The sequence below is a fragment of the Ochotona princeps genome, chromosome 15 (assembly GCF_030435755.1).
Source record: "Ochotona princeps isolate mOchPri1 chromosome 15, mOchPri1.hap1, whole genome shotgun sequence".
NCBI classification, from domain to species: Eukaryota; Metazoa; Chordata; class Mammalia; order Lagomorpha; family Ochotonidae; genus Ochotona; species Ochotona princeps.
Genome location: NC_080846.1, coordinates 2,839,645 through 2,863,373, shown reverse-complemented (window position 1 = coordinate 2,863,373; position 23,729 = coordinate 2,839,645). Strand labels below are relative to the sequence as shown.

The window sequence follows — 23,729 nt, the reverse complement described above, 5'->3', positions numbered from 1 at the left end:
GCCAGGAAGTGGTGGCTTGTGGAGCAAGCTCCCGGCTCTCCACCCCACTCCGCCAAGGGAACTGTTAGAAACGGGAAGCGGGGTCAAGGCTCTCTCTTCAGGAGTTCCCCCGTTCCTAGAGAAAGCAGCCCGCCCCTCACCACGGCCCCATTCCACCAGACCCCTCCTGGGTCACTCCTCCCTCCCGCTGCCTTCACCCCGGACCCTCCTTCTGAGGATAAACGCCCAGGATCGCTCTGCCCATGCGTCTTTGCTCATGCTGGTCCTAGGGCCCGGAGTATGTCCTGCTCCCAAGGGGCTCCTGCAGCCCAGCAAGGGGTGAGAGCAGGAGGGCCATGAGTGTCGGGTCAAGGCCTGTCCAGCCACAGGCAGGATGCATGACCAGGGACTGCCCAATGCAGGGCCAGAGGCTGCTAGGCCTTGGACGTGGGGCCGTGGGGAGCCGCCGGGAGCCACAGGGAGCCACGGGGGCTCCTTCCCTCCACTTGGCCCTGCCGCCTTCCGGAAGGCCTCCGCATTTCAACACATTTGAAAGGTTAATTTTTAATGCCATTTTGGTAAATATTTGATGTCGGTGCTTGCATTGGAGACCCATGTTCTCCATTAAATGCCACAGAGTGCTCCACACGCCGCCCGCACTCCCTGCGCCGCCGCTGGACAAAAATACCCTCTCCCTGGCCTCCCGCATGAATCGCTCACAGCATTTCCCACATCTGTTCGTGCTCCCAGGCAGCGTCTCGCTCACAGCGAAGGTCAGGAAGGTTCTAGATGCCTTGGCCCCTTCCCTGAGTCGCTCACGAAGCAGGGCTGGAGGGGGCACTGCCCAAGGTCAAGCAGCAACTACAGAAAGTTTCAGAAAATAGAGCACAGGAAGGAACTCCCTCTAGATGCGAAGGCCCAGACGTGTAGCTAGTGACTTCCTGTCTTCTTCCCACACTGCCTCCTTTTGAAGTGCTGAAAAGGACTGGTGGATGGAACCTTCCAGAACCACCTCCCCCTTGGCCACACCGGCAACATTCACGGCCGACCCCCAGGGTTTGGTAAATGGAGCCCAGCGCTGCCACTGAGGGCAGGGGTGGGAGGCACGGCACAGCAGCCACGGGGGTCCACTGTGCCACGCAGGCACAGACATCCCAGCAGGCGCGAGGCCACGGAGCGGCCCATGTGGAGGCAGACGGTGGAGGCCTCTGTCCACAGCACCTCTGCGCTAAGGGCGGCTCGTGGCCCCTTCTCTGGCCTAGGCCGATGTTTAATCCCAGGCTCCCCCTGTCCCTGGCAGCGGTGGCACTGCTGTGCGTCCCCCACTCCCAGGGGAGGTGATGGCTGGGCTGCGATGTGCGTCAGGGACCGCACCAGCCAGCCGTGAGTCAGAGATCACGGTGCAGAGAGAAGACTGAGCTTAAAAAGAAATAAAAACAGCGCCTTGATTGAAAGTCAATTAAAAACGTATTAAGTAAACAGAGCCCAGGCAAGGCCAGAGCCAAGGAATGGAAATTGGGAAAATGCATGTTGTTTTATGGAAATGGCTTCAATTACCAACTGTCTTGGGGGCACAGTAAAATAAACAGGCGACGCGCAAATGAGGAGACGGAATTAATTCACACAGGCGCTGAGTGGTGGTGGTGTCCCCAACGAGCCCAGACACGGGGCGGGGTGAGAACCACCACCCCAGGGCTGACTTCCAGGACCCCTGGGTCCTGCAACGCCAGCATTCCATATGGGCAAAGGTTCAAGTCCCAGCTGCTCCTCTTCCCACCCAGCTCCCTGTGAATGCGTCCGGGAACGCAGCAGAAGCGGGGTGGTCCAACCGTTTGGGCCCCCGCGCCCACACAGGAGACCCGGACGGAGTTCCAGGCTCCTGGCTTGGCCCTGGCCTGGCCCTGGCCACTGTGACCACCTGGGGAGTGAACCAGCACAGGGAAGACCTCTGTGACTTTCAAATGAGGTCAATAAAACATTTTTTTAAGTAGAGAAAAGAAACGAAGATGCCATGCAGGGGACACGCTGGTACCACTAGGTCAGCGCCAAGGACAGGAAGTGGTCCCTGGGATGAGCGGACTCTCCCACCCAGGGTCTCTCAGCCCTCCCCGTAGGCTCTTGTCACAGCAGAAAACCCTGCAGGCTGTACTGCTGCCAGGAAATGACTCCGTCATGCTGGGCCCGAGAGCTGCTGACCGTGGGCAGCTGCTCGGACAGGATCTGAGGAGATGAACCGAGCTCCAGAGGTCAGGACAAGGTCATGCTAAATGCACGTGATTATTAGAAAAACATGAACGCACACGCGTGGGAAGGCAGAGAATGCAGAATAGACGCAGCCGAGTGCGACGCCATGTGCTTTTGTGTTTGCTCTTAAAATAACCACTGCGGCTTATCATCCCAACAGGAGCGCTTACAAAGTGCTGCCACCTCACACGCCTCCTTCGGGGCAGGGCCGCCTATGCCCATTTCACGGGTGGCAACACTGAGGCTCAGAGCCCGTGGCTCTCCACAGAATCTGGAGTGAAACTGCCCCAAGAATGAACTGGGCTGCTGCATCGTCACCTCCTGTGCTGGACAGAAGCCTGCACTGCTCGGGGAGCAGCTTGCCAAGCAAGGTGGCAGGTGGTGAGCCCCCAGCCAGGCGGACACAAAGACACACCTGGCTGCCCCAGCCCCGCCCGCACAAAACCAGGCAGGAAGCCAACCCAGACAGCATCCTTACTCAGCTCCACCCCAGTCCCCCGGAGGCCTGGGTCAGGATCCCCACCCAGTTCCTGTACCCCGAGTAGGCCTACGGTTCAGACACCTGAAAACACCACATCTCACAGGCTCTAGGGGACCCCAGGTTCCCTCCCCAGCCTGGCAGCAAGCGAGGGGCCCCAGTCCCAGGACTGCCTTGTGAAGGGCAGGAGTGCGTGCTTGGCACCCAGCTCCGCACAGCGGAGGCATCTGATGCCACAGCCCGGCTCCCGGCAAGGCCAGGCCACGCCGGCCGACTGCTGCTCCCCACGGGGCATCTCCCGTTCATCTGCTCTATGTGGTGCCTCCTAAGCGCCATGGATCCGACGCACGTTCCGAGTGTTGGTCACACGGCTGTTCCTGAGGGGACAAGGAGACTCACCCCAAAGTTCAAGCAACGAGGCAGACATTGGGGCTGCAGCAGCAGCCGCCGCAGGGAAGGAACTCGAGGCCGTGGGAGTTTAGTGGCAGCTGTGGGGGCTGCTGTGGATGGGGGGGCCACAGTTCACATACATAGGCCCTGGCGTGGCTGAGCTCAGGCCAGCGCAGCGGAAGTGAGTGGGGCTCAGTTCCTGTGTCAGCCACACGAGGATGGGAGGGTTTGGATCTCGCCCTAAGGCAGAGGGCAGCCCTCTCCCTGCTTCCAGCCATCTCTTGTGTCTCCATTGAAGCCCCAAGCAGTGCTGGCTGCCCCTCCCTCCTCCGGCACCCACCGGGGCTGAGCCCACGGGGCGGCAGGACCTGGGGTCACTGGAGCGTTGTCCACACGGCCCTGGGAGGTGGCGTGCTGGGGCAGCTAAGCTGCACTGTAAACCAAGTGCCCAGCCGGGGGCTTCCCATATCCCTCTCACCAGATGGCACCTGGCAAGGCCAGACTTGGGCTACCATGCCTGGCCCTTCTGCCACCCAGATCCACTCCTCTCCCCAGCCCCTGCCTGGCTGCCCCTTGCCTGGTCGGGTTCGGGAGGGGCTGTGACCTGCCCTGCCTTCTCTGTGGGCTCCCAGCTGAAGACTTGGGGCTTGAAGGCCTAGATCCAAATGCTGACCACTGACCGGGCGCTTGGCGCCTCAGACTTTTCCTCTGTAGAGTGGGAATGCAGGGTGTGCGTGCCTGACCGCTGGGAAAGCAACAGCAGACCACACTGACCACGCCCTCACCGTCCACTCCAGCCGGGAGGGTGGACGCAGGGTCGTGGATACCAGCTGGGCCACAGCTGGCCCCCTGGACTCCATCGAGGGAGCAGCCGCGAGCCTCGGCTGTGGCTTGGCTCTCCCACCCTGGGGAGTCTGCAGGCTGGGCACCGGGCTGGAGGGCTGTGTGCTCGCCAGGGGACAGACGGGTTGAGAGCGCGCCAGCAAGTCATCCGAGAACACGCGGCAGGTACGGCCATAGCTCTGGGCCTTTCTGTCACTGTCTCCCCACTCCTGGAGAACTCAGCACCTCCTTAGAGCGGAGCGGCAAATGGACAGGAAGGGAACTGTACGGGCAAGAAGCAGAACTAGCAAACGCGGGTGGTAGAAAGGAGCCTGGGGTAGGGGGCAGGTGCAGGGTGGCCAGCCCGCCTGGGGCAGTGGCTGTCCTGGGGCAGGAGTCCCGGAGCCTCCCAGGGACTTGATGAGATGCCAAGGAAATCAGAAGCTCACTCTTCTCCCTTTTTGGTCTTCACATTTTCTGGAATTTTCCTAGGCGCTGGTTGGCCTACTCCTGGCAGAGGCCACACCCCAACGACTTGCCCCCATGGCCGTGGAACTGGGAGAAAGCGGTGCCTGTGCTTTAGTGGGGTGAGGGGTTTTGGGGGGAGCAGGGGTGGCATCGGGCTGTGCTGGGATGCAGGGGCTGCCACACAGAAGGGGTCCCCAGAGCCAGGCCCCTGGGCACCCATCCATCATGGAGGGCCGGGGTGGGGTGGTGCCAGTGTAACGGTGCCCACACTGCTGATGCCCCTCTAGCTAGTGGCCGCTCTGCCCTGACTTGCAGCCCTCCGGCACGCATTGTAAATGCACAGCCCCAAGCCCACCTCCTCCACTACCTGTAAACTCAGCAAGGCCCCGGGGGATTTGAACTCCCACGAATGTACCGACACAAGGACATCCCTGCCAGGTCCACCTGGGACTTGCCCCCTGAGCCATGAAAGGTCAGTTCCTTCTCCCTGCCCCCTTCATCCCGGTGGCCTCCCAGAGCCTTGGCCCCAGGGTAGGCTTTGAAGGGTGAATAGGAGCTCGCCAGGGCATGGCAGGAGAGGAGCAGGCTGTCAGGGCAGTGTGAACCGGGAAGGGATCCGGCCAGGGAAGGAGCCATGGGTGAGGGGCATCCCGCCAGGGCAGGAGGCCTGGGGAGCAGGGAGAGTGGAAGGGAAGATGGTTTGAAATAGACAAGGACTGGCGGCAGCTCCCATGTGAGGCCTGGGGAGCCTGGCTCAGGACCAGCGACTTCCTGGGTGGCCCTGGGCCCATGGCCCACCCTCTCTGGCTGCGTCTGCTCCTCTCTCTGAGCCAAGTTCTGGGCTGGAGTACCAGGGTCCACAGAGCTCAGGGCCAGCCTCACTTCCCAGCTCCACCCACCTGCACATCTTAGGGATGCTGAGCGGCCTTGAGGGACAGTGGCTGTGCAGGGCAGGGAGGCCCTCTGGGGGTGCAAGTTGAATAGGAGTGGGGGTGGTGGGAGAGGAGTCTCTGGTGGGCATGCGATACCTCATGTACTCCAGGCCCATAATCCAACCCACTTTACAGATGAACAAGCTGAGGCTCTGCCAGCAGAAGCAGAGGTCAGGAAGCAGGGGGAAGGAGGAGGAGGGGAGGAGCTGGGGTTCACAGCCAGGCGCTGCATCTGGGCTCCCCTGTACCTGTGCAAGGGGGCCCACCCAGCACCCACCATGTGCCAGGACTTGAACCCCAGAGACATGCAGTCCTGCCACAGGTTTCAGCTCTGAGCAGCGACAGGCACCCAGGGCCCAGGACACACACATCTAACAGGCAGGAAGTGCTGGGACAAAGCAAAGATGGTGGTGGGCTTGACGAGGGGGTGCCCACTGTGAGCTGAGTGTACCTCCACCCAAGCAGGGAAACCTCAGCCCTTCAGTGCACTCAGGATACCCAGGGCACCGTGTCGCCAGGGCGTGGGACACTGCAGGCTGAGCCCCAAGCCCGGGGCTGCCCGCCTACAGCTGCTGCTCAGGGGAGTCCAGGGCACCACGGGGAGGCTGAACTGGGAAATCAGCAGGGAAGTTCCCAGGCTGAGTTCACTCAACACTAGATAAGGCAGGAAAGGCAGCACAAGTGAGACCCCCAGAGGGGACCCCCACTGGGCTGCGGGACAGCCTGGGCAGGGGTCTCAGGTTATGTCCGTGTGGCTGAGCAATTGTGCGCCAGCTGGCAGAGAAATCAAATTCCTGGTGACAGAGAATGATGGAGTGTGCGCCTGGGAGACACCGAGGCCTGAGCTGCTGGGTTCATGCCAGCCCCCACCCTCCCAGGGCCTTCAGCTCTGCTGTGGCCTGCCCCCACCCAGCCCCTGTGCTGTGTGGCCTCAGTGTTCAGCCCAGTCCCCTGGTACAGCTCCCCTCCAGGGGGCCTGGGAGAGCCCCACTGCCCCACCGTCCCCACTGTCCCCACCTGGATGTTGGAGGACCTCCTGCCTCAGTCTCCCCTGGGCCGGCCAGGTTCTCATGATCTCCCCAGAACTGGCGAACTTGATGTGGCCCATCGGGCGGGCCAAGGTGTGTGTGTGTGTGTGTGTGTGTGTGTGTGTGTGTGTGTGATGTCTGTGTGCAAGTGTGATGTGTGTATATACATATGCAGGTGTATGCATGTATGTGCATGTTACACATGGGATATTTATGCTCTCAAGTGTCTGTGTGTGTATGTGGTGTGCGTGTATGTGGGGGGTGTGTGTATGAGGGGTGTGTATATGTAGGGTATGTGTGTGGGGTGTGTATGTGGGGTGTATGTGGGGTGTCTGTATGGGGTGTCTGTGTGAGGTGTGTATGGGGTGTGCGTGTATGTATCTATCTGCCATCGTCTTCCTCCTCTTGGTTCCCATCCCCTGGGTGAGCACAAGGAGGCGCCGGGGAAGCCCCTGGCAGCAGGAGAAGCTGGGATCACCCGTGACAGAGGGCAGGCGGTGAGGAGGGCCTAGAGGCCACGGGGTGGGCTGCCAGGAGCCGACAGACGGCCAAGTATGAGAGCGGCGGCGGCCAGCAGAAGGGGCCACGCGTCCCTGGGTGACCCGAGTGTTCCCTTCCTGTGCAGCTCGTCCCACAGGCTCACTGTAGCCAGCCCTGTGGCTGAGGGAGCTGCCCAGGCCCCGTGCTCCGAGTCAGAAGCAGCCCCAGCCTGTGCAGCTCGCCTCCCTGACACAGGCAGTGGGCACAGCCGCTGCCCCTGCACAGCCCAGTCCTCCAGCTCTGCGCCCCGACAGTGTGGAGCTGGTGCACACCACGTGCGTACCGGCCAAGGGAGGGAAACAAAATGCTTTATGGCCAGGGAGACCCTGGAGGCCTCTGGGATGAGGAGGTGCTGAGTACACAGGCCCTGGAGCCCCTGGAGCTACTCGGGGCTCGGGGACAGGCGAGCGGCCTGTGGGCTTACCCGCCATCTCCTCATTGAGTGTGCAAGAGCTGTCCCCATTGCAGGGCAGGTGCGGGAGGGGGCCGGGCTCAGCCCCCATGGCTTCTCCTGCAGCAATGCCTGTAGCTCGGATGCCAGCAGCTCGGGGAGGGGGCAGGGTCAGTCGGACTAGGGCCCTAGAAGTCAGGAACCTGACCACGGGGCAGGGCCAGCAGATGCATTGCTGCCTGTAGCTCTGTGTGCTGGGAAAGCCCCTCCCCAACCCTCCCTGGGGCCCAGCACGAAATTGCTGCCGCTCAAGTTGGCATTTGCCAAATAGAGCCCGGCAGGGCCGCGGCTTTGTCTGTTGCGTGATGGATGGGGCCAGGATTTGATCGATCGATCAGCGCAGCTGGTTTAAGTGCATCTTAGTAACGATCTGAGTTGCTCATTACGAAAAGGTCAGCACCTGCCGGCTACTGAAATGGCCATCAGCCGGCACGCAGGCCCTGCCGTGGAGGCAGCCACAAAGACCCCCCGCGCACCTGCTCCAGATGAGCCCGGGAGGGGCACCTCTCGTCCTCAGAGCTAAGAGGCAAGCAGGAAGGTGCAGGAAGCCAGGGCACAGGGAATGCCAGAGGCTGGTCCCGCAGCCGGGCTGCCTGAGAAGCTTGCACGAGTGGTGGTAGCTGTGTCTTCCTGCACTCCCCCAGCAGGCAGCCATGGCTCTGCGTCACAATTCCCCCACACCATGATCACATGCCCTGAGCCCAGGAACCCATGGCTGTTTCCTTCCCGAGTAGCTGCGCCTGGGTCACCTCTGGGGCCTCTCTCTCTCTCTCTCGGGTAAGCACAGGTAAGGAAGCAAGTAACACACTCATCTTCTCCCTTTGCACTGACAAATCGACAGTCCAGACGCACCGACGTGGCTTCCTTTGACCCGCCCACTTTAAACAACTCAAAAAGCCATCCAGTTTCCCCTTTTCCCTTGGCAGCTAGGAAGCTCCAGAGTCCCATGTTGATGTCCAGGACAAGGCTTCAGGCTGAAGTGCGAGCAGCTTGCACCCACCTGTCATCCTGATTCCCCCGCCCGGGCACAAGCTGTGTGCTAGCACAGACAGTTTCAGACCCTTCCAGCCAACGGTAACTTCAGCAACCAGAGGGCTGGCGAGCCCAAAGCAGCAGCAGTGACCACAGGGGACACGGGTGGGCCTGGGGAACTCCACGGCGATCACTCACCAGGCAGACGAGCCCTGGGAGGTCATCGGCGGTGGGCTGTGGGGGTCTCCCCGCGGCGTGGGCACGGCCTGGGGGGCTTGAGGCAGGGGGCCCGGAGGAGGCTGGGGCTGTGGGGCCCGGGCAGGATTCCCCCACCGCCGGGGATCCTGCTTCACCCATGGTCCGTGGATGCCCCAGCGCGCCAGGTACACCTTGCAGATGTCGTAGTTCATGGCAGAGTAATACAACAGGTCCAGGACCAGCAGTATCAGCACGAAAAAGCCGTAGATCCACACTCCCAGCAGGGCCGTGTAGTTGCTGTGGGAGACAGAGAAACTGAGCAGCAGGCTGGCAGAGGGGGTGGCCCAGGGCACCGGAGAGAGGAGGTGACCGTGCCCCCCAGAGCCCACTGCCCCAGGCTCCGGCCCCACGCACAGGAGTTCTAAGCTGGGCACCCGGGCCTCATGTGACAGGACAGCCTGGCCTGACCCCTGCTTCCTTCTGCACACCAGCAGCATTCTCCAGTTCCCCTCCATGCCTTTGTCTGTGCCCGTTGGGCGGCGCCCCCTCCAGCCCTCACTGCACTGGCTCGGCCCCTCCCACCACCCACCTGCCACTCACATCCTTCCCATCCCCTTGAGCCCTGCCTGCAGGTGACAAAGTTGCTTGGGAGAGTTTGAGCTACAGCCAGCTCCCCCTGTGCCTGCTCCCAGCTCCTAGCCATCACACAGGCTGCACCCTCTGCCAGGACCACCATGGCTCTCTCCCTGCCTAACTCCATCACTGCTATACTACAAACTACTTCCTCCAGGAAGCCTTCCTGACACCTGCTCCTACTACCTAGCTGGGGTGGGCCTGCCTGGGCCACAGCTCCAAGAACCCTGTTGCCCCAGGCATGCCTGGTCCCTGAGGCTGACCAGGGTCTGGGCGTAGGGACCCCACTCACTGCTGGCGTCTGTGTGATAGAGTGTGGCTGAGGGAGGAAGGTGTGCTGTCCCCTCCCCAGCTGCCACCTCGCTCTGGCGCACACACAGCCCCTCCCTTGGGTACAGCAGGACCCTCGAGACCTACTCTGCAGCCAGGACAGGAGCCAGTTGCCTTCGCCCAGCTCCCAGCTCTGGATGCCTGAGGCAGGGCTCAGTCCCAGCCCTGGCTCCTCCCAGGCTGGGGCAGCAGCTGAGGGCTGTGTAGGGGAGGACTCCTGGGTTGGAGAGTCCCACAGATCAGAGGGCGTCTATGGCCAGGGCCCAGAGCCCAGAGCCGCGTGGAAGTGAGGAGCATATCTCAGGGGATGAGGGCTCTGCACCCTGCCTCGCTAGGCAGCCGGCTAGCTCCGTGGCCCCTGTGGCCAGCAGTGAGCCAGCCAGCCCACCCGCTGCCACCTGCCCAGGGGTCCCAGTGTCCTTGGCCCATGCTGGCCTGCTATCTGCTCGCCACCTGTCACGTGTGCTCCACCCCGAAGCTGTAGGGCTTGGGGCTCTTGGCATGTCCAAGCTTCGCCCGGGCTGTAGGCAGAGCCCTGCCGAGCCAGGAGCTAAGTGCTCACAGCCCTGACCAGGAGCCCACGCCTTGGTCCCAGGTTGTCCTGTGCGGGCTCCATCTAACTGTGAGGGGCCCTGTCCTCCTGCTCTCTCGACTGAGGGGCGTCTGTCAACTGGGACCCACCCTGGGGTCCTCAGAGGTGTTCTTCCTCCAGCTGGGGCAGCCGTGAGGACTGTAGCATGCTCAGGGGAAGTGTTGGGTTGAACTGATGTCCTGGAAACACAGACAGCCCCAGTCAGTGCGTGCTGACCAAGGCGTCCAGGAAGCCTTCCACGCGCTGCCCCTAACAACACCCTGACAACACAGGACGCACACCGTGAGGCAGGCCCCTGCCTCTGGAGCTGAGCTGTGTGGCCACAGGGTCACGTGAGCTGACCGCAGAGGCCAGCAGGCCTGCATGGCGACACACACAGGATGCCTGGAGGAGGGACAAGAGACCCGTCCCTGGGAGCAAGCAAGCCAGGACAAGATGTGACTTTGTTGTGTCCCCCATACAGCTCAGGCTGAGGTCACGGGGACCCAGTTCAGATCCCAGTGCTGCAGTCAGTGACGTCAGAGCTGGCCCCAGTGCCCTTCCTCATGCATGCTCGGTGAGCACAGGCACAGGGCCCCTGCCAGCAGCCCTGCTGGCTGCACTGAGATGCCCTGGGCACCCCAGCGGATTGGGGGCCTGGGGAAAGATGCCCCTGACTTGGGGCAGCAAGGAAGGCCTCCCGGAGGGGGTAACAGCAGGGCTAGGCCGTGGCAGCATGTCTGGCAGGTGTATGGGAGCAAGGAGGGGAGGACCTGGAAGGGGGAAGGGGTCAGCAGCACCCTGCAGCTGTGGATGCTGGGCTGGATGAGCGGATGGGGGAGCACCCCAGACCATGCAGGCTAGGGCCGGGCACTTGCAGGGCCTGCTGCTGCACTTTGCTGCCCCTCAAGTCACCAGAGCCTCAGTGTCCATCTGGGAAATGGGGGCACTGTTGCCAGTGCCGCGTCCTCCCCAGCTGCTCACGTGGGTGGAAGCAGACGAGAGGGGAGCGCCGGCCCCAGCTTTGCACTCCTGTGGCCGAGCCTCAGTGCTGATGGCATCCACTTCCCTTCTGTCCCTCTCCTCTTCCTCCTCTTCCCTTGGCCCCAGAGGCTGCTGCCATGGGAACCACCTAAGAAAAGTGATGGGGGCCACAGGAGAGACTGCCAGGAAGGGAGTGCAGGCCCCAGAGCCTGGCCTGCCGCCTCTGTGGACACCTCTGAGAACTGGGTTGGCCGCTGGCCTCTCCGCCCTAGCAGGGGCCTTGTGTCCAAAGGCCCACCCAAGGCAGAGCAGGCATCCCGTTCAATAAGCAGCTTGGGCTGCCTGTCAGTCACACCCTAGCATGAGCGAGCCCAGGAGGCTGTTATAGGTTCTGCAGAAGTGGTGGCTTGGCAGCGGAACCACAGCGAGCCAGGACCCACAGGGACACAGCATCAGCCCTGCATCCGAGCCCAGCAGAAGCAAGAGCTTGGCCAGGTGGGAAGCGGGAAGGGCCTCCAGACAAAGCGCGCTCCCTGGCCAGCTGGAAGTGAGCATTCCGTGTGGCAGTGGCAGGGCCAGGCTGCTTCCTGCCTCTCCACCAGGTGGCCAGAACCAAAATCGCTGACCCCGTGGCTCCCCAGCAAATGTGCCACTGCAGTGCCCAAGGCACCGGGGTGCTCCCTCTCCCTGCCACCAGCTTGGGGCCAATCTATAAGCAGCTGCCTGAGCAGGGGTGCTGAGAGTATCTTCAGAAAGCCGCTTCCGCAGGTGACAGCTGAGATCTGGGTCACACGCGTGACATGCAGGTCCCCTCTCAGCTGCCTTTCTGGGTGGCAAAGCCCAGCCCCACTGGCTCTGGCCCTGACTCGGTTCCCATCTTGTGGCTCCCCTGGCCCTGCCCAGCACCCTCCTTCTTCCTCAGAAAGTGAGGTGACTTGAGGAGGTCCTGTGAGGGTGAGGAGGGATGGAGACTGAGGCAGGCAATGGGCGCGCTGTGTCCCGTGTCAGAGAGCTGAGTCTGAGCTCCGCCCCCCACCCTGCTCCCCAGGAGGCAGCACATAGGGGCTTGAGGGGACTGACATTCACGGCTTGGACTTGGCCCGCCCTGGCTGCTGGGGCTTTGGGCACTGACCCACTTCCTCTCTGCCTTTCAAATAAATGAATTTAAAGAAATTTTTAAAGAAGAAAAAGGAATCTCAGGCTGATGACAAACTTTCTTTTGTCAGCTAGAGATGCTACAGGGCAGGACAAGACCCAAGCCAGAACAGAAATAGGGCAAGAACCAGAGACGATCCGCGCACGATTACCTGAGAGGCAAACACCACGGCGGTTTTGCTGTGTGTTAAGGAAGTGTACCCTAAAGTCTATGAACCAGATGCAACTGCAGCTAAAGACATCCATCTGCTTGGAAGGGCCCATGAGCAGATGATAAAGGGCCTGGAACATTCGAATGCAGCAGCCACAGTTATCACGGCAGGTGTGAGCCAAGGGACAGACAGACACTGGTGGGCCCAAGTCCATCCAGGCGCACAGAGCAAGTGTTGTCACACTGGATGGCGAGTCTGCCTGTCACATCGGTGGAAAAGGGGTGGCCACATGGATGGACGCTGCTGGGACACCTGCCACCATGTCCTATCACAATCCTAACAGAATGAACTGCTGGGGCTAGGGCTGTGGCACAGCCAGTAAAACCTCCATCTGTAATGCCAGTGTCCCACATGGGTACCTGTTTAAGTCCTAGCTGCTCTGCTTCCAAGCCAGCTCTCTGCTAACGGAAATAGGGAAAGAGAACCAGGGATGATTCATGCACGATTATCCGGGTGAACGGCGGAGGATGACCCAAGGGAGGAGGTCCCTGCCACCCACGTGGGAGACCCGGATGGAGTTCCAGGGTCCTAGATCCGGACCAGCCCAGCTCTGGCCGCTGCAGCTATTTGGAGAGTGAAACAGCAGGTGGAAGATGGCTCTCTCAGTCTCTCACGCCTTCCCTGGTCTGACGTGAACTCGGAGGGCATAGAGCATAAGACTAGACAGTATAGCCCCGCTGCCGCCAAGGAAGCTGCCGTAGCCAGAGCCCCAAGAGCACCTCTATGCCTCTCCACACTCCCCGGGTGACCACAGTCCCCAGTGCTACCCACAGGAGGAACAATGGGTCATGCGTCCCCCATGCCTTGCACAGACAGGGCAGAGGGTGCAAGTCCTCAGATGGGAAGAGCAAGGCTGCCCCTCCTCCTCTCCCGGGTGGCTGGGCACTCACTTGTGCATGAAGCCCTCGGAGCCGGCCGTGAGGTTGGCCTGCATCACCGCCTGGAATTCCGTCTCGTTACAGCAGTACTTGAAGACTGTGTTGTTATGGTGACAGCACAGGACCAAGGTTTTGTTGTCCGAAAGCCGGGGGCAGTGGAAGCCGAAGTGGTAGCGGCCCTTGTGGTCCGTGTAGGGCTCACAGACGCGGAAGTGCGTGGACAAGACTGCAAGACAGGGTGCCGGGCTTGCCGAGGGGACCCCATGCCCCCATGGGCCCTGTCCACCTCCCCCACCCAGGCTCTGGTTTAGCGGACCCCCTCTTCCTTCTACTCCCCGGGGAAGCGCCCTGGCCCCAGGGCTCCTGTCACCTTGCAGGCCTCCTCAGGACCACTCAGGCCACCCGCCCACTGGCTTCAGGATGGGGGTGCTGCAGCTCAAGCCTCACGGGTCCCCTAGGGCAGCTTGGTCTGCAGCAGATACCCAAACTAGGAAACCCATGGGAACTGGCAGATAGGCATGGGGAGCCCACTTTACAGGCAGGGGATGCTGAGGCCTCTGGGGACTTGCCTGAGCTGGTACGTGATGGTAGAGCAGGACTTGAAGCCAGGTCTGCCAGGGGTCAACGTTGAGGGCACCCCACTGGGAGCAGGCGGGACTTGGTGGTGTGGGTACCTCAGCTTCCACTCCCCAGGGCACAGGACTGTCCAGGCCTCAGCCCCCCCGCCCAGTGCCCACCCAGGCCGGGCCGCTGCATGGTGGATGGTGATGACATGAATAGTGGCGGAGCCGGAGCATGACTAACAATGGGATAGACCTGCGGCGGCTGCGGAACGCCTCATTAGCGCCCTCCGAAACAGGCTCACCACAGCTCATTTGTAGTGCTGAAAGGGGCTGAGCTGGCGCAACACCTCCCCCCCTTCGGCCACAGCTCTTTCAGCGACTGCCAGCGGTGATCACGCTGCAGCCCACGCAGCTCCCTGCCTGCCCAGCGGCCGCCCAGGGGAGTCCCAGCCTGGCGGGGCCGCAGGGCCCAGGATGCTTCGGGTGGTGCCCGGGAACTTCTGTGTCCCCTCTCCAATAGGTAGCAGCAGTTGCGGGAGGGGGCGCTCCCTTCTCATCCCTGATGTTGCTGGGAGACAGCGGACGCCCTATGGGGTGCAGGGGTCACGTGCTCCCCAGGCAGCTGCATCCTCTCACCCCCTTTTGATCTCCACAGTTTAGTGGAATATGAGGCTTTGAGCAGTAGTTCCTAGGGTGGGACCCTCCACTCACACCCTCTGGGGTCTTCTCAAGACACAGCTGCTAGGGCTGCTCTGGGTCCAGACTCACCACCAGTGGGAAGCCCTCCTAGCATCCCCTGGCTTCCAGGACCTCCTGGCCAGCTGAAGGTGAGGGCAGAGGTAGGTGCCAGGGGCACTGTGGACATGCCAGGCGCAGCTTGTGGCAGCTGGGGCCTGAGTCGCAAAGCCCAGCCCAAGGGGATGACTCAGGGAGGGGAGAGACCCTCAGAAGAAGGGCGGCTGGAGGAGGTGGCCTTCGAGCTGGGCCTGGAGGTCTCGGGAGGAGCCTGATGTGTGTGGAAGAGGGTATGTCAGGGAAGGTGCTGTGGAGGCTGGGAAGTCCTCAGCCCACAGCCTCAGCCATGCATGGGGGACCAGGACACCCATCTGCTTCCCCAGACCAGACCAGAAGCGCCACAGCCTCTCCCTCTGACTGACGGCCCAGCAGTGGCGCTCCAAGGTGTGTCTTGGATGGGTGGCAGGTGAGGGCAGCCAGCCTCCAAGCTCCTCCAGGGAGTCCAGGGGGGTCTTGGCAGACAGGAGCTTGGAGGGACGGCACATAAAGGCTGACTGTCCACCGCGGGAAGTGAGGTGCCAGGGGCCACCCCCAGACAGGAAGAACCTTGCTGGCCCCTCTGAGTGACCCCTGACAAAACCGCCAGGCCCGATTAATGTTGTCACTGCCTGCAGGGGTGAGGAGGGATCATCACCAGTGATGAACAAGATGGAGAGAGATGGGTGACACGGAGGCAGAGCGAGGGTGCAGGGCACCCGGCTGGTGGGCCAAGCTGCCCTTGCTGTCCAGGGTAGTGGGGTGGAGGGGCACAGGGGCCTCCTTTGGGGTTTGGGAGCCTGCCTGGAGGGCTTACCCAATGCCCACCTCTGTATTTGGGAGCAGGACGCAGCCGGAAGGGCGCATCTAGCATCCTGGTCCCAGCCCCTCCTCCACTAGATGGCTGTCTTGGGTAGGACAGCCTCCTTGTCCAGCCTCAATTTTCTCATCTGTGGAATGGGCTGACTGCACCAGTGCCTAACTCGCACTTCGCAAGGCTGTAGGAGACAGGCAGGCAGGGCATCCCCTAGGCTCCTCGGGCCAAGAGAGCATGGTTGGGTACATAGCAGGTTCTCACTGCCCAGGGATGATGACGCTGGCTGGCCCCTATGACCCTGGGTTGGATGTCTGCACCTGTCCTTACTACCGCCCCCCCAGGCTGCCCCTCCACGCTGGTGCTCCCAATGTTTACCTGTGGAAACCAGCAGTGAGAAGAGGACAGTGAGCACGTGCAGGGGCTGCTGGCCACAACTGGTCATCGTTTGGCTCGCATCGGTCCGTCCGGAGCCACCTGTGGGATGGGAGCAGGAGAGGCCGGCTGTGGGCTTCGCGAGGTCGGAGGGAGTTTCCGGCCGTGGAGTCCTCCCCCACCGCTCAGCTGTCACTTCCTTGTCTTTTCAAGGCAAAAGGAGACTTAGTTAAAGACAGACAGCTCAGGGGATGGAAACTGCCAGCATGCGGACTCCAGGAGACATAGAGTGTGGATGCCCGAATGCCCGCGTCTGCTGGGTTCCCAGCGGGACACCCGGGCACAGGGCCCCCTGCTATGCCGCCAGCACAGACTTCCACTAACCCCTCCATGAGCAGGCATGGGCACAGAGCGGCAGGCTCCCTGGAGCATGAGACAGGGCTGCTTAGTGAGACAGCTGGCGGCAGCATACACACGGCGCACGGACAGGGGTGCACTGAGCACACGGGGCTCAAGGAGTGCAGACAGGGGCCCTAGCCCACAGCTGCACCCCACCTTGGCAGCAGAAATCTCCTCAAAGGGGCCCAAGTGTCCACCGAGGATGGACAGATGACCCAGACATGGCCACCGAACCACGAGGCATCAAACTTCACATGCAAGCATGCCCTGATGCCAGGGTTGGCCCTGGCGACAAGATGAGCCAGCCATGAGGGAAGCAGGCTGTGACTGCACCACCACCAGCAAGCCACGCGGCCATACACAAAAGACAGGAGAGCGGGGCAGGGTCACCGGACACGGGTGGGGGAGAGCTGAGTTGGGTTTGACAGGTAGGAGATGAGGTGACCTGGCAATGATGGTGACCTCCCAGCAGACACCTGAGCGAGGCAGCAGGTGTGAGCTGTGTCCCTGGTGGGTACAGAACAGGTGCAAAGGCCCTGGGGTAGCAATAGGAGGCCAGTGGGGGCAGGGCTCACCCTGGCCCACATCCAGAAGAGCCTGCCAATGGCCTGGCTGCCCTCCGGCTCAGCAACTCAACTTCGAGGTTGGGGTGAGCAGTGGGGGGAAGCAGCTCCACGTTTGCTGGGAGCCTGGATTCAGGCCAGGTGAGGCTCCTGCCCTGGGGCACCTCAGAATGCCACCTTGCATACAAACGGTGAAGGCCAGGTCCTGCTGGCGTCGGGTGGCTTCCCTGTCTGCTATGACCGCTATCCTGTAGAAAGGGGACCATCAGACACACATGTGAGCAAAGCCCACCCCAGCCTTGCCCACTCCAGTCCCAAGTCTGGCAGCCTTCTGGATTGCCAGGCTGGAACTCCATGTTGTGGGAGTGGCTGGCACCGTGGAGCCTCAGCCAACGGACACAGCCCCTGCTGTGCTGGGGTGTGAAGGACGCAGTGCACCTGCCAGAGAAACTGGCGGCCAGAAAGACCTCAGTGCCTGCAGAGTGGGGCCAACCCCTTGCTTCCCCCGCAACCTGGTTCCAGTGCCCCCGAGCGCTTGCGGTCTGTTCAGGGAGGGCACAGGAGACCCAGCTAGGGCCCTCAGTGGTCTGCCTGGTGGTGGGCAGAGCCAAGGGTGCAGGACAGGCAGAGAGAGGCCACTGCGACAGCCCAGAGAAGTGACAAGCTTGGCATGAGGGGAGCCGCCAGCACACACAGCTCCCTGCTGGGCTTGCCAGCAGCAAGGTCACGCCTGTGGCGCCAGAAGGAAGCGTGTTTCCTGGAGAAATCTGCTTTGCCGGAGTGAGGCCACCGTGCATGTCCAAAGCTGGAGCTCCAGGGCTCCCCGGCTGGCGTCAACCCGCGGTCCTCGGGGGACAGCCCGGCCTGCTCCCACCTGCCCTGCCTCCCCGAAGGGCTGTAAGCTGCTTAATTGCTCTGTGCCAGGGCCTCCTCCTGGCCTCCCTCAGGGCCCTCCTGGGAGCCCGAGCAGAGATTAAAGCATTTGCCGGTGCTCAGAGAGGGATTTTGTTCCAGAGGCCAGTGCACCAGCCCTAGAAATCACACCGTGTGGGCAGAGAGCCTGGGGGGCCCCATCCCACTGGTCCCTAGGGGCCTGCCGCTGCTCCAATGTAGGCAAGCGGGGGCAGCTCAGAGGGCTGCTGGTTCGGTGCTGCCAGCACGGTCCTCCCCCCGCAGTGCCCACTCCCCGCGAGAACCAGGTGAACGGGTAGAGGCTGGGGGCCGCTGCTCACTGGGCTGGCTTTATTTGGAAGGCAGTTAGAGGAAGATGGAGTGGGGAGGAGGGAGAGAGATTGTAAGATTGTATCTCCCAGTTTACTCCTCAAATGGTCACAGCAGTTGGCCCTGGCACAGGCCAAAGCCAGGAGCCAGGAACTCTATTCTGGTCTTCCATGCGACGGGCCCAAGTGCTGGGGCCACGCTCTGCTGCCTTCCCAGGCTCATGAGCAGGGAGCTGGAACAGAAGCGGAACAGCAGCGATTCTAACTGGCACACATGTGGGATGCTGCTATTGCAGTAACTGCTTTACCTACTGTGCCACCACAGGCCCAGCCCCACAGCCTCCTCTATCAGGCCCTGCCCGTTGTGTCTGCTGTGCCCGCTGGGTGGGCTACCTCTACTCATAGCCAAGGCCTGGACCTGCAGGGGCATCCCACTCCCCGCCCTGCAACCCCTATGGCTGATTCCGACCTAGGTGTGCCTCGGGGGTCAGCTTGGGCTGTACTGTCCAGCTTTGACCCAAGACAGGTCCCTGGGGATCCCAGGCACAAGCTCTGTTGCTCAGTAAACGCTTGGGGGCCTTGGGCACGAGGGTGGAAGCTCAGAGGCCAGAAGCAAAGACCAAGTCCTCGTGGACAAGGAGAATCCACCCTGGTTCACTGGGATTGACACGCACACCCTCCCCACCTGCAGATGGCAAAGACAGATGCCAGCCCCGACTGCGCTGCTCAGGGCCTCCCGGCCCTCTGCCCCACTACCTCCAGGGCCCCAGGAACCCAGCAGCTGCCATGCAGGAGCCTTACGACATGGCCTCCAGGTGGCCAGCTTCGGAGTCACCGTTTCATTGCACAAGGCCAAAGGCATCAGCCCAAGCCTGCCTGTGGGGGCCTGGACTCAGGACTGCGAGCTCGGCTGAAGATGGCAGGCCACAGGGTCAGGTGCCACCCTGGGACCTGCCGCAGGGGACATGGCAGGGGTAGGGATAGAAAGCACAGTCCCCGGCTCCCCCAGCCCTGGGTGCTGGCTCTGGCTGAGGCTGGGGGCACATCCCAGGCGCACCTGGGGTGTCCCAAGGCAACCTGGAGAGGCCCACCACCTCAGAGACCAACACCCAGAGAGGCCAAGTGACCACCTGGGGGTCCCCAAACTCACTCCACCACAAGCCACCAGTGACAGTCCTCCATCATATTTCTCTAACAACTGGTAAACCGCCCCAACCTGTGACTCTAGAAGGACACTGAAAGAATGGGGCATCCGTCCTTACCATGGCGGGCCAGGGCTGGGATCACGTGCCAGACCCCTGGCTCCGTGGCCCTCGCTCGGCTCAGTCGGGGACTGCCACTCCGGGTTTGAGCATTATTTTTTAAACACCAAATTTGGTGAGGCCAGGAAAAGAATGAGACGAATATCTGAAGACAAACAGAGCCTGGGAGACGGACTGGACCCCCCAGGGAGTGGCAACACGGCCTGCTTTGCTGCCCTAAGGCTCTTGGGGAGCCAGAGGAGTGGGGGGACACCCTAGTGGCAGGGGTGGCCTGCAGCTCCTCCTCAGCCCGCCACCCTCTCCCCCTGGGCATGGTCAAGTGCTTCATCTATTACTGGCCACAGTCAAGGGCAGCCCGGCTTGGAGCTGCGGACACCCCACCTGGCCCTGTCTTCTGTAAGCACAGCTGTGTGCCGTGGGCTGAGCCGATGAGCTTCAGTCAGACTTGCTGAGCTCAGAATGGGGTAAAAGCTGTATCTGGCTTGTAGGCAGCTGGGTGAGCGCCCCCGGCCACTGGCCGTGTCCACCTCAGCCCTGCCTGCCCAGCCAGGAGCTGGGTGCCTTGGAGTAGGCTTTCCGACCTACCTCAGCCCCCCTGGGGGCCCAGTTACTCCCTCAGCACCCCCACTCCAGGCCTCCTCACATCCTGCAGCTGGCAGCTGGGAGCTCTGCTGCGGTGTCCACCTCGCTGAGAGTCCTTCCTGCCCAGGTGGGTGAACTCTGCCACCCACCCTCAGGTGGTCACAGTGCTTGTGGCCTGGGAGATGGGAAGCTGGTTGGCAGCCTGGGTAGTGAGAACCAGTTCATTGCCCCACCAAGCCATGGGAATAGAGACAGGTTACCTGCCTGGCTTCCAGATGTGGCCCAGCCATGCCACAGCAGGTGGAGGCCATAGCAGGTGGAGGCCTGACACAGGGCAGGGACTGACCCTTCCCTGGGCAGCCCTTACCCACCCCACAAGTCCACATCAGCCCTATTTGTGTGGTCAGCTCAAATAACACCTCCTCCATGGGGAAGCCCTGTGACCCTCCCTCCCCAGTGCACAGGGGGCAGGCAGCAGCTCTCGCCAAACACGCCTTCTCTGAGTTCCACTGTGACCCGAGCATAGAGTCCGAGTCGGCGGGGCACAAAGAAGCTGCCCAGGTCAGCAGCCATGAGTCAGTAGGGATAGTCATTAGGCTACTAATGACAAAGCAGAGGGCATGCTCTTAGTATGAATTAGGATTTAAATAGGACAGGGTTCTCTGGGGCTTGCCTAGCAGGACTTGGGGCAGCAGGTGCCACACGGTGGGCAAGACCCACATCAAGGAGACAGAGGCCAGTGGTGTGTGTGCCCAGAGGCACACTCCTGCTGGCCACCCCTTCCTTGGCCCCCACGCCCCAGGCTGAGCTACAAGTCTCCCCACTAGTCACATGCAAAGTGGGAGTGTGCAGTGAAAACTCGAGCCTGGGCCTGCCACCATGCCTTCCACATACACGGACGGGCACCCACATGCCTGCCCCCAGCACACCTTGACACCCGCAGGGCCGAGCTCAGGACACAGGGACACACACACGGTGTGGATCTGGGGCAGTTTCCTGATCCCGCGAACTTCTGTTCTCAAGACAGCATCCACCAAGGTTACGAAACGCTGAGGCTGGAATAAGCTCCTCTCGGGGCCCGGCATCCTCGCAGAGTGACATCAAAGCTTGTCCTGTGACCCCTTCGTGCTGCGGGAGTGAGCCGCGGGAGGGAACTGGGGCACCTTCCTGGGCCATGTGGGCCAGGGCTGAGGTGGCCAGAGTGCATGCATGGAGGACAGACGGGGAACCCCTGCACCTGCATCTCATGGGGTAGCACACCAGCAGCATAAGGGACAGGTCAGCATCAGGCACCCGAGCATGGTCACTGTGAACAGGAAGCCTTGGCAATGCACAGCCCCGGCCCAAGCAGATGTCAAGAAACTCACAAAGAACTGGCTAAGCAAGCGCAGAATCAATCCCCTCCTCATCTCAGGAGAAGCCAGTCCCAGCTCCAACAAAGGGTCCGGCCAGAGCCGCAGAGCACCAGGAAGCAGGCTGGGCCCAGCTCCAAATGGGGGCTCCGAGGGTCCGGCCAGAGCCATACCAGGCACCTCATCAGGGTCTAGCTGAATGACTTCACCTGTCAATGGAAACCCTGCCCTCCACCGCTTGGGATGTCAAGGACAGAAAGGACCAGAAGCTCACAGAATACCTGGCACATCCCGCACCTGCTCTACAGACGGCTGTGCTCAGGGCCGATGGCTTGGGCACCAGAGAGGGTCCCGGGTGCCCCTTGGCAAATCAACGTGTGTTGGAGCACTACACCCACACCAGGATCCCCGAGGCTCTCCCTCTTCCACTCAGGCCCTCGGTGAACCCCGATTCCCTCCCACTTGGCCTACTCATCAGCTGCTGCTTTGCCTGTTAAGCTCTCTGAGCCCTACACCCCCAGCCTCCACTTCCAGCCATGCCTGCACACAGTAGGTGCTGAATAACTGTTCACTGCTTGGGACTTGGTCAGCACCCACTGGCCTGGGGCCACTGTGCACACGTAGCCAGGGAGCAGCAGAGGCCCTGGCCCCTGACAGCCACCACCACGGTGACCCTGGAGTGTTAGCCTCAGGTGGAGAACGGGCTGCTCTGACTTGGGGCTCTGGGGGGACAGCTTCAAGTTCTGGATCTGTACCCCAGCACCCCTCTGTCCCCAACATGTGGATGGGGCTGTTGGGGTCGACAGGGAGGCAAACTGCAGGAGGCGGGGCAAGAACATTGTGACTGGGGAGACACCGGGATCCCACAGCTGCCTTCCCAGTCCCTCCCCCCAGAGAATGTTCTAGCTTAACCACTATGGGGCTCTTTTCCAGACGACAGCTCCACCCCTCCCCGAGGTGACTGACTGGCTCTGCCAATGCTACTTCTTCCTCCCACACTGGACACAGCCCTGCTTAGCCCATTTCACAGGTAGGTAATCTGAGGCCCAAGGACAGAAGGTTCTGCCTGAAGTCATCCAGCTGAAGTGGCCGGGCAGGCAGCCCCAGATGCTGTGTCCTCCAGCCCTGGGGGGCACACCAGGCTCTGGGCCAGCTGAGGGGCTTCGTGGCAGCAAGTTCAGGCCCCTGTTACCCACCAACCTCTGCTGTCCCCTCTACCAAAGGCTTCAGCTGCACCATGGAGACCAAACAGCCCCAGAAAACCCCAATAATAAACAGAAATACCCAGGGAGAGGTCAGTCCCAGGTGTCAGGGACCTGGCCCACGGAGGGCTGGCCCACGGAGGGCTGGCCCTGGGGTTCTCGCCCACGTCCTCAGCCTCTCCCCGGCCTCCCTCAGTATCGGGGAGCTGGCTCCCAGAGCCCCTTCCCCACCAAAGCCCTCAGCCTGAGTGGCAAGGGGTGCTGGCAGGGCCCGGGAGGTAAGAGGGTATCGGTAGGTTCATGCCTCCTCTCCAGGCTGAACGGACACTGTGGCTGCCTTCCAGGCCCATTCCATGCAGGGATGCCCTGCCCGCATGCTGGTGGCACAGCGGTATGATGCAGACTACAGCACCCTGCCTTATGAAGCTGCCATGTGAACCAGACAGGGTAGGGCAGGTAATGGGAGGAAAGCAGGCTGGCCAAAGTGGGCATGGCATGGGCAGAGGCCTGGAAAGGGTTGGCACTCACAGAGGTGGCTTGTGAGGGGAGAGGGACAGGGAGGCAAAGCCAGAGCAGCCAGCAGGCTGGGGCACATGCCCTTGGCACACGGTGGGGCCACCCGCTATGCGCCCAGCACTCCTGCAGGAAAGGGGGCAGGGGGAAGGAGGCCTGGCCCACGTGGGCTCAGGAAGCAGCCCGGACCTGGCCAGGTCTGTTCCCCTTGTGCTTTGGCTGAAGCACATGGAAGGCTGACAGCTTGCCTGCGGTCATGCAGCAGGTGGCCAGATACCCATAGCTGTGGACCCTGCAGGCTCCCCTCCTGGCACAGCCTGCAGACAGTCCCTCACTCCCGTGGCAGGCAGGGCCTAGCGCTCACACAGCGCTTCTGCAGGGCGGGGCGCCCAGGCTTTGCTCCTGATGGGGTGTACACATTCCGGCCTGCAGTGCCGGTCTGGAAACTTCCATAGCACTCCCCTCAACCGAGGAGGTGAGCGTGGAGCTCTGGGACTCGGACATCAGAACTGGTCCTTGCAGTACAAGTCGCTGCCCACATGGCCGGCCTGCACGTGTCTCCAAGAGCTCAGCTTGGGCCCTCCGGACTGAGCAGGGCTGGGCAACTGTCTCGCAGGCCAAGACGAGAGAGGACAGCTCACCCCACGCCCCATGAGGGTCCCAGCACACAGGTGGACACACTGGGGGCGGCCCCCACGCAATCACTGAGCTGGGGCCCACATTTCACCTGCTGCAGGTTGTAACGGACACAGTACCGGCCACCCCGTCGGGCAGATGGCACTATCAGCACCGTGCCAGCAGCCCGCGTCCTATACAGGAGGGAACAGGGCTTGTTCCCTGAGCCTTTC

At 61.9% G+C, this 23,729-nt stretch overlaps 1 protein-coding gene across 5 annotated transcripts in view; it reads right to left on the bottom strand.

Annotated features, from left to right (window-relative positions):
• SHISAL1 (shisa like 1) overlaps window positions 1-23,729 on the bottom strand; it is a 72,710-nt gene that overhangs the window by 7,997 nt on the left and 40,984 nt on the right. For 4 of the 5 annotated variants that reach the window (XM_058673581.1, XM_058673584.1, XM_058673583.1 and 1 more), the window contains exons 2-3: window positions 15,792-15,890; window positions 13,278-13,491 (exon numbers count right to left, since the gene is read on the bottom strand). In XM_058673581.1, coding sequence (XP_058529564.1) covers window positions 13,278-13,491; window positions 15,792-15,890 — 313 coding nt within the window. Of the gene's footprint in view, window positions 1-8,502; window positions 8,800-13,277; window positions 13,492-15,791; window positions 15,891-23,729 lie in introns of all 5 variants that reach the window. The other variant, XM_058673585.1, reaches the window with a different exon arrangement.